Here is a 15,819-nt window from a genome sequence, read left to right on the forward strand (position 1 = left end):
TTGTATGAAATAAAAACGAAAAGGAACGTGTGTGACGTTTGCGAAAGGATTTGAAAGGAATCGTTTGATAGAAAAAATTGACGTCTCGATGTGTGAAATATTTGAACGGTGTTATAAAATATAAGAGAAATCAAGGTAATTCAAGATGGCGAGAGTAACGTAAAAGAAAACTCGGAAAATTCAGGCTCGTGTGAGAAATGCTTTCGAAAAATGTAGGTTGGGGAAAGATAAGTGGAGGAAGAAGAGCAGAAAAAAGAAACTGGAGAAAGAGAGAGAGAGAGAGTGTGAGAGAGGGGAGTAGGGGGAGGCTTACATTTCCCATGGGATATTCTTAGCTGCTCGTAGACTTCTTACTTACGGATTGATACTCAATTTTCAACGAATTTAGCTACCATCGAAGGATCATTGCGCCAAATCGCGTAAGTTTCTTTCGATTTCGAATAAATTCGATAATGGGCCGGTACTATTTCGAGAGAATCGATGAATTTCGTTGCGTTAGATTAAAGAAATATATAAATAATTATATATAACAATTATATTATTTATCTTTTATTTATTTCTATCTTAATCGATCATTCAAATTTTTCATCGTTCGATTGTCGCAAAATCAATAACCAAAATTACAATATATTAAACAAATAAAATTACAATATACAATAAAACATATTCGTAATACCATCGTTGAATAAAATTCATAATTATCGGTGATAAAAACGTTGGAAATAAAATGTCGCCCTTTCTATTACTTTTTTCTTTTTCCTTTACAAAAACATGCCTCTAGTTTACAGTTTACTGTAGTGTAGTATAGTAGAGTATATAGTCGAATAGTCCCATCTTAAGCAAGGCATCTTTCTTGGTCGCGTGAAAAGAATAAAAAGGAAGAAGAAAAAGAAGAAGAAGGAAAATAAGAAGGAGGAGGAGGGGCAGGAGGGTAGAGTATAAAGAGAAAAGAAAAAAAGAATAAAGAAAAAAGAAAAAATAAAATAAAAAAGAAGGGAAGGGAAGGGAAGGGAAGGAGGTTGAGGAGGAGGAGGGGGTGAAGGAGGCTGGAATGCATTCCGCGAGCCAGCAAATATTTTATGTCGTCCGTGCTTCTCTTCGCCTTCATCCACCATTCTTTTCCATCCATTCATATTTGATGAGTGTCTCGTCCTCCCTTCTTTTTTTTTTTATTCTTCTTTTTTTTCTTCTTCTTCTTCTTCTTTTTCCACCGACCTATCTCACCCTTTACTATTCTATACCATTCTATCTTCGAAGCTTCCTTTACTCCCCCCATCCCCTCCCATCCCTTACTTTTACTTTATCTATCTTTCTTCTTCCTGTCTCTCTCTTTCTCTCCTTTCAACCCCCTGCGTTACTTCAAACTCGCTTGGAGCAATATCTCGACGAAATTAAATCATTTTCTCGATTAAAGGATCGCCCTATGATGGCATTAATTAAAACCATAGTAGAAGGGTATTCGTTATTAAAGACCGCAGCATTCTCCGCGTATCACATGACTATAATAATATCATCGAACGATCAAATGAATCTTGGATAATCGATGTTTTTATCAACGCGTATCGCTAAATGATCTTATTATTATAAAATGCGATTTAAAAATAAATCATCCTTCATTTTTATTTAGAAAAGTTCTTATAAATGTGTAATAAATATGATTCGATTAACTCGTTACTTACTTTCAATAATTCAAGAATTACTTTCAGTTACTCTATCATCTATCGACGCAATTATTTGTAACAACTTAATAATCAAATATATTGATCATTATTTTTTTTTTTTTTAATATACAAAAATTAAGAAGCTCTTATATAGACAAGAATTTGATTGTTTTATGGAGTATAGTTTACGTAATATGGTCAAGCAACCACGCATATGGGCAATAATTTTCTACAAGTATTATATATGCATACTAACGCAAGTTCTCATCCTGTCTCTCTCTCTCTCTTTCCTTCTTGTACAAATGTACGGCAGGTACGGTATTAAAGGATATCCATTATAACACCTAGCCACCAAGTGCGAGCGTAATATAGCACGTACGGGTCCATGAATTTTGAGCGTATAGTAAGCAGTATAGTGATAGTAGCTTAGTACATATAGGCCCCTTTCCTTCACACTCTTCCTCACCCTCTCTCACCCTCTCTCTCTCTCTCTTGTTCATGCTCGTTTTCCGAGACACGAAGAAAGTCAAGTTTATTGTTTCCAGCGAGATTATATCTAGCAGGATTGGACGTACATAGACCCGGGGTTTGGTTGTTTCTCTTAAACCACATTTTCATCTAACACCAACGGCTAAGATTTACTGTAACGATTTAATAAGAAAAAACTTTCTTCCATTTTTTTTTTAACTTTTTTCCGAATTTATATTCGATATTTATTTTATTTATATTGTTTTTTATTTTTGTTAAACTTTTTCACTTTCTCATACTTAACCAATACTATCAAACACTTTTCTCTACGTTAACGGTATGTGATTTTAGTTGTTTTTTTCTTTTTTTCGAATTGGTCACCCCATCCGTTTATTAACCGTGACACATCGTTGCTTAACTTTAAACTAGATCATCATTATATATATAACAAATATTTACCCATACAATCGAATGGTATATATTATTTTGATATTTAATTGTAAAATAACTTCGTTGCATTTGTGTTGCTTTGGTTTAATTCTCGCTTTTTAGCCTTTTCACTTTTACGGCTGTAATTAAGCAACCGACGTGAAAATACAAACTCGCGAAGGGGGAAGAAAAAAAAGAAAAGTACTCTTTTTTTTTTGGTTTATTTACCACCATCACCGTCACCACTAACACCACCACCAGTACTATCATCGTCATTCGTCGTTTTGAGTTACGCGAGATAGAAGGCAAAAAGTAATTAGAGAACGAAACGTACGATAAATTATTGTGCCAGGAACGGACGAGAGTGGCAATACGAAGATAAAGTTAGGAGTTGGATGAGATGACGTATAAAAAAAACGAGAAACGAAGAAAAAGGGAAAAGATGAAGGAAAGAGAAGGGGAAGATGAAGGAGGATAGAAAAGTAGGAAGGAGTGCAACGTTATAAGAGAAAATCAGACTCGGAGACATTAATGATGCCCTTCGGGCACGCTGACTCTTCTAGTCGGCTTTATATAATTGTTACCATTAGCACAAATATATATATATATATATCATTATATACATCTTTTTCTATATATTTGTTTATATATATAAAGTGATAAAAGTATATGTTATAAATAAGGCAAGAAAAAACAGTAGCCGGTAGTGACGCCAGTCCCGTCACCAGGCAGCTCGTTATTTTTTTTAAGAGATCTATCCTGCGATGAATGAGCTCGTTGCAAGTCGTGCCCCACACACACACACACATTTTCTTTTTCTTCTTTTTTATTATTCTACTTCGTTTTTTAGTAATTTTTTATTTTATTTGATTTTTTCTATAACATCCAAATTCACTAGATGGAATCTTGTTCGATTTATTATTTGTTACATTAGGTTGTTCCATAAGTTAATTCCTTATTTTTTCGATGTACACTCGCGTGCTTCGATTTTTGTTTTATCTAAAACCGATCCGATCGATAATTCGTATCAGAAGCTAGGAAACTCGTGAAACAAGACGAAATTAGAATACTACAGGGTTCAAGGGAATAAAGATGACGATAATGATGATAGGGCAAAGGATATGGGTTGTATATTTGTATGTGTGTGATGAAGAAGGTGGGAGGTCGTTTTCCGTAGGGCGATGACAGTACGTTTTGAGTCAGATTACCTTAGTCGCTAGGAGAGTTGGGCAAGTTTCGTCCAGCTCAGGATAATTACGTGAGGTAGGTTGGTAGGTAGGTAGGTACATTAGCATCGGTCTACGTACCGCATGCATACATACGTGTAATTAGCAGTACGCAAGGGTATGCTTTTGCATTCAGGTATCTGCCCGTGTAAGCACAGCACACGTAGAAAACACGCGCGTTTAAACGAGCATCCAACGTGTCGTACTTTCCTGCGAAAACCCTTTTCCTACCCGTGTAGTAGTAGTTCGCGCATGCTTTTACATTTCTATTCTTGATAAGACTATTCTTTCACCTTCTCCCTTTTCTCTCTCTCTCTCTCTCTTCCTATTCTTCTTACGCGTGTAATAACGATAACAAACGACAATAACTAGAAAAATCTTTACTTTGGTTAAGATTAAAGTGTCATTTGTTTTAAAGTATTTTATTTAACCTTATTGTATTATTCACCAGTTTTGTTTTTTATAATAAAATTAATTATTTATTTATGTACATCGTTACGAACTTGTTAGAACCATACCACAATCGTTTATCGATTAAAAATAATGTTAAATACAGAGAATATTCTAGTGTAAGATTAAACCTCGAATAAAAATGTATAAACATGTTATCTAGATGTAGGATAGGTAAAACAAAAGAATAGTTAAAAGTAGTTAAGCGCCCTACCTATCTAGGATCTATCGTAAGGGCTAGGGCGTGAAAACGAAATGCTCTTATAATCCTTGTAAATAACGCGCTTTGTATTAATTTATGGACGGCGAGCAGCCGACTAACGTCCGGGGGCGTCGTTACGATGATATACGCTTGTAGGGGGTAGTATCATGGGGTAGTAGCAGGGGCAAGGGTAGACGGTAGAAACAGGGAAAGGGGGTAGGTCGACGGGGGTAGTCGGAGGGGGGAAAAGGTAAAAGCGTAGGTGAGAGTGAAGGGAAGGGGATGAAGGGGGGTGGTGTTATTTGGATTTCATTACGTCCTCTACGTCCTGAAATAGAAAGAGTGAGATAGTGTGAGTGAGTGAGAGAGAGAGAGAGAGAGGGGGAAGTTAGGAGCTCCTCCTACACGTATGCTTCACCGTCGAATCGTGTTTCCGCATTTCTGGTGATATCGAAGGGGAGAAATTGGAGCAATGCCCGTGCCACCAACGACAACCTTGCACCACACCGGACGCCTCTGAATATACATATCTATTCGTGTATTATAATATCTAGGTATATTGATGCGGATGTATATATGTTTATGTGCATACGTACAGGATCGTTCATATCAAGTGTTATCAAATTGTTTTTCTCTAGATATTTATATGCATATTGAATTTCTTTTGCTTTTCTACTTTTGCTTTTTTTTATATTCGTTATAGACCAATTTGTAATAGTAAAAAGGAATTTATGTATTTTTGTAAGTGATTTTTTGTCGTTGTAGGGTTAGAAGGGTTGGTTCGTAGTTTCTTTTTTTTCTTTTTTTTTTGGAGCGATAGAATTAGTATAATTTTCTCATCGAATTGAATGACAGGTGTGTTTGAAATATTTTCTTTTTATTAAAGCTTGGTTTATATTTTATTTAAGTATTGAAATAAATTATAGAGGGGGTATATTAATTTGAAAGTGTGCGATAGATATTTTGTTTAAGTGACAATTATCTATAAGTAAATGAATTGAAATATTTTTGTTTAATGGGAGTAAAGTATTAATTATGTTGTATTCAAAGTGAATAACAGGTAATTAAAAAAAAGAAACATATCGTAACATTTCATTTGAACTATCCTGTACACGTTAGATACGCGCACGGGTAATAAATTTAAATCGATCACCAAGAGGAACGAGAAATATTCTTCGAGTACTACAGAATAGGAATAATTTAAACGATCGCAGGATGTTCCAACGCGCGATGACGAATTTAAATTATATTCGAATCGTGAAAATTGTATTATGAGAAATACGAGAAATGAAAAAATAAAAAAAGAAACATTTTCTTTTCGTCGTTAGATCGAAAATAGAAAATGCTTCTAAGCAAATCAGACTTAGAGATACTTCGAAGTGATTATAAAAGTGGAAAAAACGGGTGAAATACATTAATCATCGGTCACGTCGAATAATCTAACGGTAAAAGTATATTAATAGATTATACTGGAAAGAATTTTTATTGACCATAAAAATGTTACTTTTAATTTAACAATACTTCGAACACACTTTGACGTTATACGAATAATACCGGTCATAGTTATTAATCTTATTACGAGAGTTTAGGATCTTTATTCATCGTCAGATACGTACATCACTCTCTCTCTTTCTCTCTCTTTCTCTCTTTCTCTCTCGGATGAATAATCTATTATCGTCTGGATGGATGAAAACGAGTGAGAGGAAAAAGAAAAATGAACTGAAAAGGAAAAAAGAAAAAACAAATTAAAAAAGAAAGAGTAACGTTAGTTTTCCTATAATCCCGTACGATTAAAATTTCATATTAGCGTACTGTTATAAAGTACACCATGTACATGGAAAAAAGAAAGAATCGGATGGTTTTTTATGAAGTTTTTATGCGATATCCTACGACCGGTCGTTTGGTATTTTAAACATTTAATTATATCACGATTGATTCTTTTCCGACTCATCTCTTGGTAGCAGTCAACGTGTCGGGATTGTTAAATGAAAAAAAAGTATCTGGTTTTCAACATAGCCTGTCTTTCTACATTACTTTTTCTTCTTTATACATACTATAATTTACTCATATTTTCGTCTAGATTTTTATATTGAAGTAATAAAAGATGCAAGAAAAATACAATGTCATAAACTTTACTCTTATATAAATGATATTTTATATAAGTATATATTAAAGTTGCAAAATAAATGAAATAAAACGTATAAGAAAAATATCTTTAAAATTGAATGCAGGTCACGTTGCAATATAAGCTTAACAATAAGTAAGCAAACAAATTAAAAATAAAATATATATATATAAGCAGAGATAAAACGTTATCTCCGATACAACGAGTTATCATATTCCTGGAACGTTATCGATGTTAACGTTTACGTTTACCTTTAAATAGAAGGTACAATGATCGTATCGTTTTCCAAACGATTTGGCTAATCTATTGGCAATACTATGAAAACCTTCTGCGACCACAATGACGTTCAATCGGATCGAAGTTGGGTGCTGCTTTTGAAAGAGTATCTGCAACATACAACAGCACAACACAACACAACTCAACACAACACAACGACAACGACAATACAACAAAAAGAAAGTAAAGTAAAGAAAGAAAGAAAAAAATGAATAATACGACTATCGATCTATTTTATCCCCCTCTTTTGAAGATTTCAAAGTACTCTGAAAGCAAAGCCTTCGAGTTTAGCACTTTAAAAAGACGTTTTCTATGACGTTAGCTTAAGTCGAAACGATTACGCAATTCATTTTAACGAGTTCTTGCACGTTTTCCTTGCCATTAAAAATTCATCAACGCTGTGAACTGAAATCAACGTGTGTCGTTGCACGTTGAACTCGCATAACCAAGCTCTCTCTGCCCCCCCTATCCTCCTCCTATTCCCCGCCACCCTGCTGCCGCCGCCCCTAAACTCACCCCTCGGAGGAAAATTAGTTGGAAGTTTTAGATTTATCGTAGGTTTTGGCTACTACCCAACGAACCGCGTTTAAAACTTCTTTCTTTTCTTCCACAGCAATAACAAATAGATTCTACTTTGATCGTACCCACCAATCATTGGAAATCAATCAAATGGGATGAAGATAAAAATCATTATAGGGAATCAAACAAAAAATATAAAAGTAAAAGGGAAAAAAGAGCAAACGATCGAACGAACGAAAGTACTCTGCGTTTTATTTTCAAATAAATTAGATTAAATTTTCAATAATCGACGGAATTAAATATATATATTATATTAAAAAAAAATAAGAAGATAAATTTGGCCTTTTAGGAGTTAGGATCAAAGATTAAATAAACGATAGGTTTTTCAACTCTCTCTCTCTCTCCCTCGTATACCTTTTTTTTTTCGATCTATATTCAACGATCTGGAGGTAGACGAACCTCGTGGAAATAAAATTCTGCCTACGCCGATTTTCCAATATTACACGAGATATTTCAAGCGACGGTGGCGGTAGCAATAGTAATAGCGGTGGTGGTGTAGTTGTGGTGGTGGTAGGTGCCAGCGTAGACACAATAGAGACCCCCTACAGCGTATAGGGTGCACGTGGCTCATCACTGGATTTATTATTGAAAGGTTCGAGAACGATAAGAGGCAGATAGCTATTGCATGCTTACAAAGCTCTAGGAATACCAAATGCTAGACCATTTTATTATACAAGATACATACTTGACATTATCACGCGATGCAATTCCTTATTTCGAATTGAAAATATTTTTTATTCCTATGTCCTCCCTCTATACTTTTTCTCTTACTTTCTTTTCTTTTCTTTTTTTTTCTTCTTTTTTTGCGTGCATAATACGCGTACAATGCGAACGTTCCGCAAGGAAAATAGCGGATATCGATGGAAAGAGAAGGGGACAGGGGGGTAATGGGGAGGGGAGGTAGGTAGAAAGAGGAAGATGAGAAGGGTAAAGGATTTTTATCGACGTTTTCGTCCCGAAGAAAAGTTCGATAGTCCGTTTCTTTCACTGACAGTCATTTCCTCTTCTTTCAGGAGGGTATCGGCTCGCTAAAAGTGGTGCCCGGGGGGATTGAGCTAAGAGGTCAGGCCGCTATTCTAGACACCCTCGTGGCCTCAAACCTTAAGTCTCGAAAAGGTGAAAATCTGGTACTGGAATCCTGGAGCAATTTTACGGCCACGGCTAGGTCGCATGATGGTCGATTGTTAGCGAGATTAACCGTTGGTAAGGAAAAGATAATGATACGTTTTATACACGTTGAGGTATGAAACTATGATTAATATATCATTTATGCAAATTCGAATGTTAATATTTAACGTTACCTATATTTGGAAATTTCAATTTGAAGCTATGGATTAATTAATTAATTCATTTGTCTTAAACGTTGACAATGGAAAAATTAAAATTTGTATGAAATAAAATATATAGGTTATGATTTAGTTTTTATTTTTAATATTACATATTTTGACGTGAAAATTTGTATTCCCGCGTACTTCGATAGTATTATTATTTTTAATATTTTTTGAACGTAAATGAAGAACGTTTCATTTCATTCTTTGAAGTACGGTACTGTGTTCCAGGTGTTAAAAAATATTTTTTATACCGGCTCGTAAAAATTAAAATTACTCGAAACTTGTTGCATTTAATTTTCTCTCTCTCTCTCTCTCTCTTTTTTTTTTTTCTTTTATTTTTATTTATTTCATTCATTCGACGTTAATGTAAATTTTTCTTGATAATTAAAATAAACTTTCTTTGTTACTTTTGGTAAGAACTAACGTTGCATGCTTTATATAACACGAGGTATTATTTATATATATATATTTTTTAATTGCAAGCTTCAAAGAGTTAAGATATTTACATATAACTTTTTGCAATGGAGGTATATTTTTTGTAAATTGTCGCTCAGCGAGTCAAAGGGTGTATGAAAAATAAAATAAAATGAAAAGTTTTATCTCGCTAAATGAAAGAACCGTAAATGTAAATTTACGAAATATTAACATACTAAAACGCACCGCGTATTTTCCCACGCTCAAAATTTTCCGTAAAATTAGTATAATCCAAAACTACGTGTATGTATTATAAGTCAGGAGTCCTATTCCTAAAAGTATTGAAAAAATGTTATGGTGTTCAGAGTTGGCAATACTTTTTAACAAAGATGGAACATGTTTAACACTTCTGATATAATTTCAGGTGAGGACCGGTTCGATTGCATTTCAAAGGGCTTCCGAATAACCGATCCACGAGGAGGAGTACTGTTTTCAGCCAATAGAGAACAAGTATTGGTAGGAGCAGACATGTTAAAAGTAACCGGGGATGGTGGTGCCGTTTTCCAGGGTAGCGTACAGACACCATTAGTTAGAGGAGAATCTGGCCGGGGTCTCAGGTAATTCTATCGATCCTTCATCATCAATATAAACCAATGTTATAAACAAAAAAGGCAAATAAAATAAATCAATTTTTCTCTATTCGTTTTGTTTTTCCTTTTTTAGATTGGAATCCGCAACGAGGTCAATAAAAATCAGCGCCCCGCAACGAGTGGTATTGGAATCCTGGGCAAACGAAATTTCAGCGTCCTGTTTGACCGACTTGAAAGTTCAGAGCGTTCACGGTGCAATAAGACTCGATTCCAAATCCGTCTTCCTGAAAGGTCTAAAAACAGCTGTAACTGTTCAAGGAAGATCCTCGAGGGAGTCGCAACAACAACAGCAACCACAACTGCAACTGCAACTGCAACAACAGCAACCACAAGAAGAAGAACAACAACAGGAACAAGAACAACACCACCAACAGCAACAGCAGCAGCAGCATCAGCAGCAGCAGCAACAGCAGCAGCGGTCTTCCAGGTCCTCGATTCATCAAAATCAAAGAGAGACGAGCATTTATCAACTGTGTGCCTGTGCTAACGGGAAGCTCTTTCTTGCCAGACCGGAGGGTATCTGTCAAGCGGACAAATCCGTTTGCTAATGCGTCCTGGGTGTCATCGAAATAAAAGAAAATTTCATCAAACGGAAGGAAAATGAAAATGGAAACGACTGTTTGTCCGGCTTAAGAAAATACAAGCCGTGATATCCAACCGCCATATCAGGTGGAGGATTAGACGACGAGAGGCCTTTTTTTGGAAATCATTGCAAGAGTATCAAACGAATTGAACTAGTCGATGAAGCGATTGAATTATTAATAATCCCCACAAGTTGATATTTGCTCAAACTGACATTTTCTACGTAGCGGAAATGAGAGAGTCACTTGGGTTGGTGGGTGGGTGGATGGGTGGATGGGTGATGTGTGTGTATGTGTGTGCGTGTGCGTTCAAACGCTTCCTCGATTTGTTCCATTTTGATCGCACATTGTATATTATACCCTTTGTAGAGTATGAGTCCGCGTACACCCACGGAGTAGGTCGCGTGAGTCGTGTGTGTGTGTGTATGTGTGCTCGGTGACTTGCGCGGAAACTTGATCAACTATGACGACGACGACTACGACGACGACGATTATGCTAAAGACGATGACGATGATGATGATGATGATGATGATGATAATGATTATGATGATGATAAGGATTTCCTAGGGTTCTGCGGACATCTATGTGTATGTAGCATTGTTGCTGACGCTACCCCGCGATGTATATCTTGTATATCAGTGAAAACGTAACGTGCGGTTACCGTTTAGACATCAGATGCATCATTAAATAACAAACAAATCTCCAGCTCCTCGTCTATCCGCTTTCCTTCGTCATTTCTTTTTTTCTTTTATCTTACGTCATTTTCTTTTTTAAATATCTTCCTCTTAGCTCCAAGCTCGTTTCTACGTCTACTTTTGTTATTAAGTATATTGCGTTGATAATTATGAGAACGAAAAGAAACAGTCTAACATTTTTATTATACATTAACGAGAAAAAGTAATATTATTCTTTGATATTTAACAATATTATTAAGGAAATAATCTTCTTTAGCAAAGATTATTAAAGAAAAAAAAAAAAAAAACCAGAATCTATCTTTCAATGAGCTAATACAATGCCCAATTTGTAATACCAATTAGTGGTAAAATCGTGTTATTCAAGAATTGATTTATTTTCGATCGCGTTTTCTGGTAAACCTGGAAGGAAATGTGAAGACAAAATGTAGTTATTGTAAAAGGATCAGGATGCGATCCAGCTTGTACGCTGTACGTCGGCCATGTCCATCTATTTATGTATGTGGCAATAAAGTCGTTATTGTTACTATTATTATTAATCGTCGCCAAGTGCCTTTCACTATTTCTTTCAAATTCAGGTTAATCTCGTGTACGGGGACAGTTAACGTTTGCTATTGGACAACCAACATCAAACAGTAAGTAAATACAGATAAATGTAGGAGAGTTTTGATAAAACACGTCTTGGGTTACTTCTCGTGTTGCACATAATAATAATAATAATAACTTAAGTTAATTCTATCAGAAAATGTTTATGAAAAAAAAATAGCATTTAGATTGGAAAATAATTCAATTGCAGAATTTCAGAATAAATAAATGGCCTAACCTGACTGATTTAATCTCGATTAGTATTCATTCTTTATTGCGAACTATATCGTGAAAAGTAGCAATAAATTGAGAAAAGTTATTTCCAGGTCCGATATAATTTTTTAATCCGAAAGACAAGTATGATATTTCGTGAAAATGAAATGGCCTATTTTCTAGATACTCTTGTATACGTAACGATAGGTATAACAGAGATGCAATCTCGTGCAGTGGTCGCAGTAAGCGATTCCGACGGTAGGATAATTTTCTCGAAATTCGAGATTAAAATTGCATCGGGCATGGGAGGAGTGGGCTGGGAGGAGGGACGAGAGGAGAGAAGAGGGAAATGAAGAAAATGTAGGAAAAACAATATGCGAAACAACTACGCGGATAAAAATAAAAGTCGTATTCTGTGTAGGATCTAAAAGCGGGTTGGGGTTCGTGGAAGAAACCCACTGGGCGAATTATAGTGAATTAACATGAACGCGAAGTAGGAAAAAAGAATTGTTGGAGGAAAAATAATGGCGTGAAAATTCTCTTACCTCGGTTAGAAATAAAAATAAGAAACAAGGAGTACGGGGAGTATCTTTATATTTTAGTGATAAGAAAAGAAAAGAAAAGAAAAGAAATATAAAGAACAAGGAAAAAGAAATAAATTAAATGAACAAAAAGGGGGGAGGGGGGACGGACGTCTTTTGAAGACATCGGGAAGAAAGTGTTGTTAAGGTAAACCCGTAAACTTGAAAGTCCTGTTGAGTTTCCGCTTGGCCAAACGATCAAACTCCTTCAGCTTTTACTCGATCTCTTCCGATTGTGTAGCTTTGCGCTTTAGAGAGTCAAGAAGCACGTTGAACCAATCGTGTAGTATGGTTGTCGTCTATGTCTACGTCTATGTCTATGTCTCTCTATGGATGGATAGATACAGGGAAGGTGAAACTCCACCCTTAATGTACGATCGTTTCGATTAATCCTCCAAGTGGATTCACGCGCTCGTAGGGGTTTAATCCTGGTACGGGCGTTACCGTCGCGTTTAACTCGACCGTTCGTTCCTACTCCGACGATCGTTCATCCGTTCATCCCTCCATTTCCATATTAAATATAAATCGTTCAACAACCTTAAAAAAAAGAAGAGACAAAAAAAACGAATAGATATGTATATTACTTTTGCATGATTAAGAATAGTTACCATATATATTGTTGATTTGTGTCAGCCTTGGCAATTGGAATTTTTACCAATCGAGTTCTTGGATAACTTTTAAATTTACGAGTCAACGTTTTATTGCTTTCGTTAATTCGTCAATTTTATAAAACGTAGATATATAAAAATAACATTTTTCTTATATTTATTAGTGTACCTTTCGAGTAGGGGCAAAGAGGGTGGTTTTTTTTTTGAGTAATCGTGGAATTAAGAATAGAAATTGGGGAGTCTCGTACAGTAAAGGGTCGAATTTTGTTACATTTCTCGATTAATTTCAACGAGATTCTCTCGGATGCGAATAAAAATAATTCGAAATAATAATTTTGCCGATTCCCTTTTAGCAGTGTACTTGCCGCACATTATAAACGTGTGCTCGTAATATATTTTAATTATGACATTAATAATAATAAATAATAATGAAAAATATATGTGATTTATAATTTAGTATAATATAAAGCCCTTCCGGGTCTTTAACAATATATATATGTATAAGTTGTTAAATAGAAGCAAGTTACATGAAGGATTTACACATATGGCCTTTAGCTGCTGCTAGGCTTTTCCATAGATTGAAGGTACCCGTTGTAAAAGGAGTGTACCTTCAGGGGTTTGGGAAGAATTAGTTCAAGTTGAGTACAAGCACGATTATACTTTGGTAATATATAGTTGAAGAACCCCTGTAGGGAGATAGTTGAGTAACGTTGGTAACAGTAAAATCCTGTTGGTATCCAACCCGTCCTGGATAGTATCTAAAGGATGAGTTCTGTGAACCGTGAAATTGTTGCACATGGATACGCGTGCGTCCGATAAAGCTTTAAATACGAATTAGTGGCAGCAGCCGCCGCGGAAGTCTTCTCTGGGCAAAGCAACGCACCCGTAACGCAACAGAACAGAACAGAATAGAACCTAACCTGACCTAAGCTAGCTAACCTAGCCTAACGGGATGCAATGCCCAGTGCAACGTGGGTCACAACACGTGTGCTGTCCTGAACATTGCAGAACACACAGGGTGGTTGGTGGTCCACCTCTTCTCTCGTGCTATTGGAAATCTTGTTTCTCTTCTGTAATTATTATCGAATAGGAGTGAGGGGGTAGGGGTGGGTTAGCGAAGGTAGGTGGTACGAGAAGCGTTTTAAGGATTGAATTCGTGAGCGGGTGGCACTAACGTTCGACACATCGGTAAGCATTAAATGTGGTCTGCCGTTAATGACGACAGTCGTGTGCTACGCTTTTACTGATATATATGAAGATAGTAGTAGTAGTAGTAGTAGTAGTAATAGTAGTGGGGAACATAATCGAAGCGTTTTACTTTACGCATCGTCCTACTACGTTACCCACGCTCAAGATAAAAAAGATGAGAAGGAAGAAAGGAAGGAAGGAAGGAAGGATGGATGAAACGGGAGGATGAGGTAGCAAAAGGGGTTGGGGGGTTGGGGGGAGGGGGGATTGTGAAACTCGCAAATAGATATTTGCCGAAGGCGGGGACCACCCGCGTTGCAGAAATTAAAAAGGAAGTGGTATCGATCCGCGGTATTGCCGCACCATCATTGAAATTATGTAAGCTAGAAATGTAGGTTAATGCATACTCGAACCGCGTTCTTAATGCCACCGACGCAAATTGTCGGGCTGTGTGTATTTTTGCGAACATTTTGCGGGAGCACCATCCAACGTAGATGTTTATCGTAACTCCGTAAAGAAAGCCGTCGTCCCTCGGCTTTTTCTTTTCCCATATAGACGAAAATGGAAATTCGAGAGAAAGAGACGAAGGAAGGTAATTTTTCAATCGGCCTTGATCGAACCCAGGATCCTATCGCCTCGTCGTCGTCGTCGTCGTCGTCTCGTTTTCTTTCTTTTTTTTTAAACGAATAAATTTTGTTTAGTTTTAATTTCCCGATAATCCTCGTTAAAGGTATATTTCTTTTATTTGAAAGAATCAAAACATCATTTTTAATATTCCAAGTATATAAAAACAGAAAGCAGAACTTTTTCTCGTTTCCTAATAATTGAATGCACTTCAATATGATCGTCTCTTAATAATCGAATTAAAATATTAACACCTTACCGATAGCACGTGATAAAATTTAAATGCGATTTTGTAAGAATTCAAAGCCGATTTTAATCGATTGACTATAGATAAGACGTGAACAATTTTAAATAATCGATGTGGATATTTAAGTAAATAAGGTATCGGACATTATCAAAAGAGAATAAAAATAATCTTATAACGACTCGTTTAATTTTGTATTTCAATAATGGCATAAATTGCTTTTTACCTGACTAGTATATACTTGAGATCGGGTCCAACGATGTTTTAAAGTACCTAAAATTGATGGAGTATAAAAATTCGATTAAATGAACAATAGAATAAAGATTGTTTGATCCTAGATCAAACGTATGTAATAGGAAGGGTTGTAAAAAGTAGGAGTGGGTAGATACCGTGACAGGGTTAGATCTGATGCGTTACTTTAAAGTGTAAATGCAAACTACGATAGGAGTATAACAGGTTGTTGCTTCGTAAAGAGAACTCTACGGTATGAAACGTGAGTGGATCGAGTAAACGTTGCCGTGTTAAGCATATATGTATTCAATTGTAGCAGTAGTAGTAGTAGTAGTAGTAGTAGTAGTGGTGGTGGTGGTGGTGACGTTGGTGATGTCTGTGGTGGTCGTTGGTGAGTACTGAGGGCTGAGGGTTGAGAGGTAGAGGCGGATCACTTCCACGAGAGAAATCCACCGAGAGG

The 15,819-nt window shown here is 36.0% G+C and overlaps 1 protein-coding gene across 7 annotated transcripts in view; it reads left to right on the forward strand.

The window, feature by feature from the left end:
* LOC122515038 (zeta-sarcoglycan-like) overlaps nt 1–11,290 on the forward strand; it is a 186,302-nt gene extending 175,012 nt beyond the window's left edge. For all 7 annotated transcript variants that reach the window (XM_043632172.1, XM_043632174.1, XM_043632173.1 and 4 more), the window contains 3 exons: nt 8,430–8,619; nt 9,586–9,778; nt 9,885–11,290. In XM_043632172.1, the coding sequence (XP_043488107.1) occupies nt 8,430–8,619; nt 9,586–9,778; nt 9,885–10,359 (858 nt within the window). In that variant the 3' untranslated portion in view covers nt 10,360–11,290. The remainder of the gene's footprint in view (nt 1–8,429; nt 8,620–9,585; nt 9,779–9,884) is intronic.
* Nucleotides 11,291–15,819: the final 4,529 nt, after the last annotated feature.

This window comes from Polistes fuscatus, unplaced genomic scaffold (genome assembly GCF_010416935.1).
Source record: "Polistes fuscatus isolate 324 unplaced genomic scaffold, CU_Pfus_HIC Scaffold17, whole genome shotgun sequence".
Classification (NCBI taxonomy): domain Eukaryota; kingdom Metazoa; phylum Arthropoda; class Insecta; order Hymenoptera; family Vespidae; genus Polistes; species Polistes fuscatus.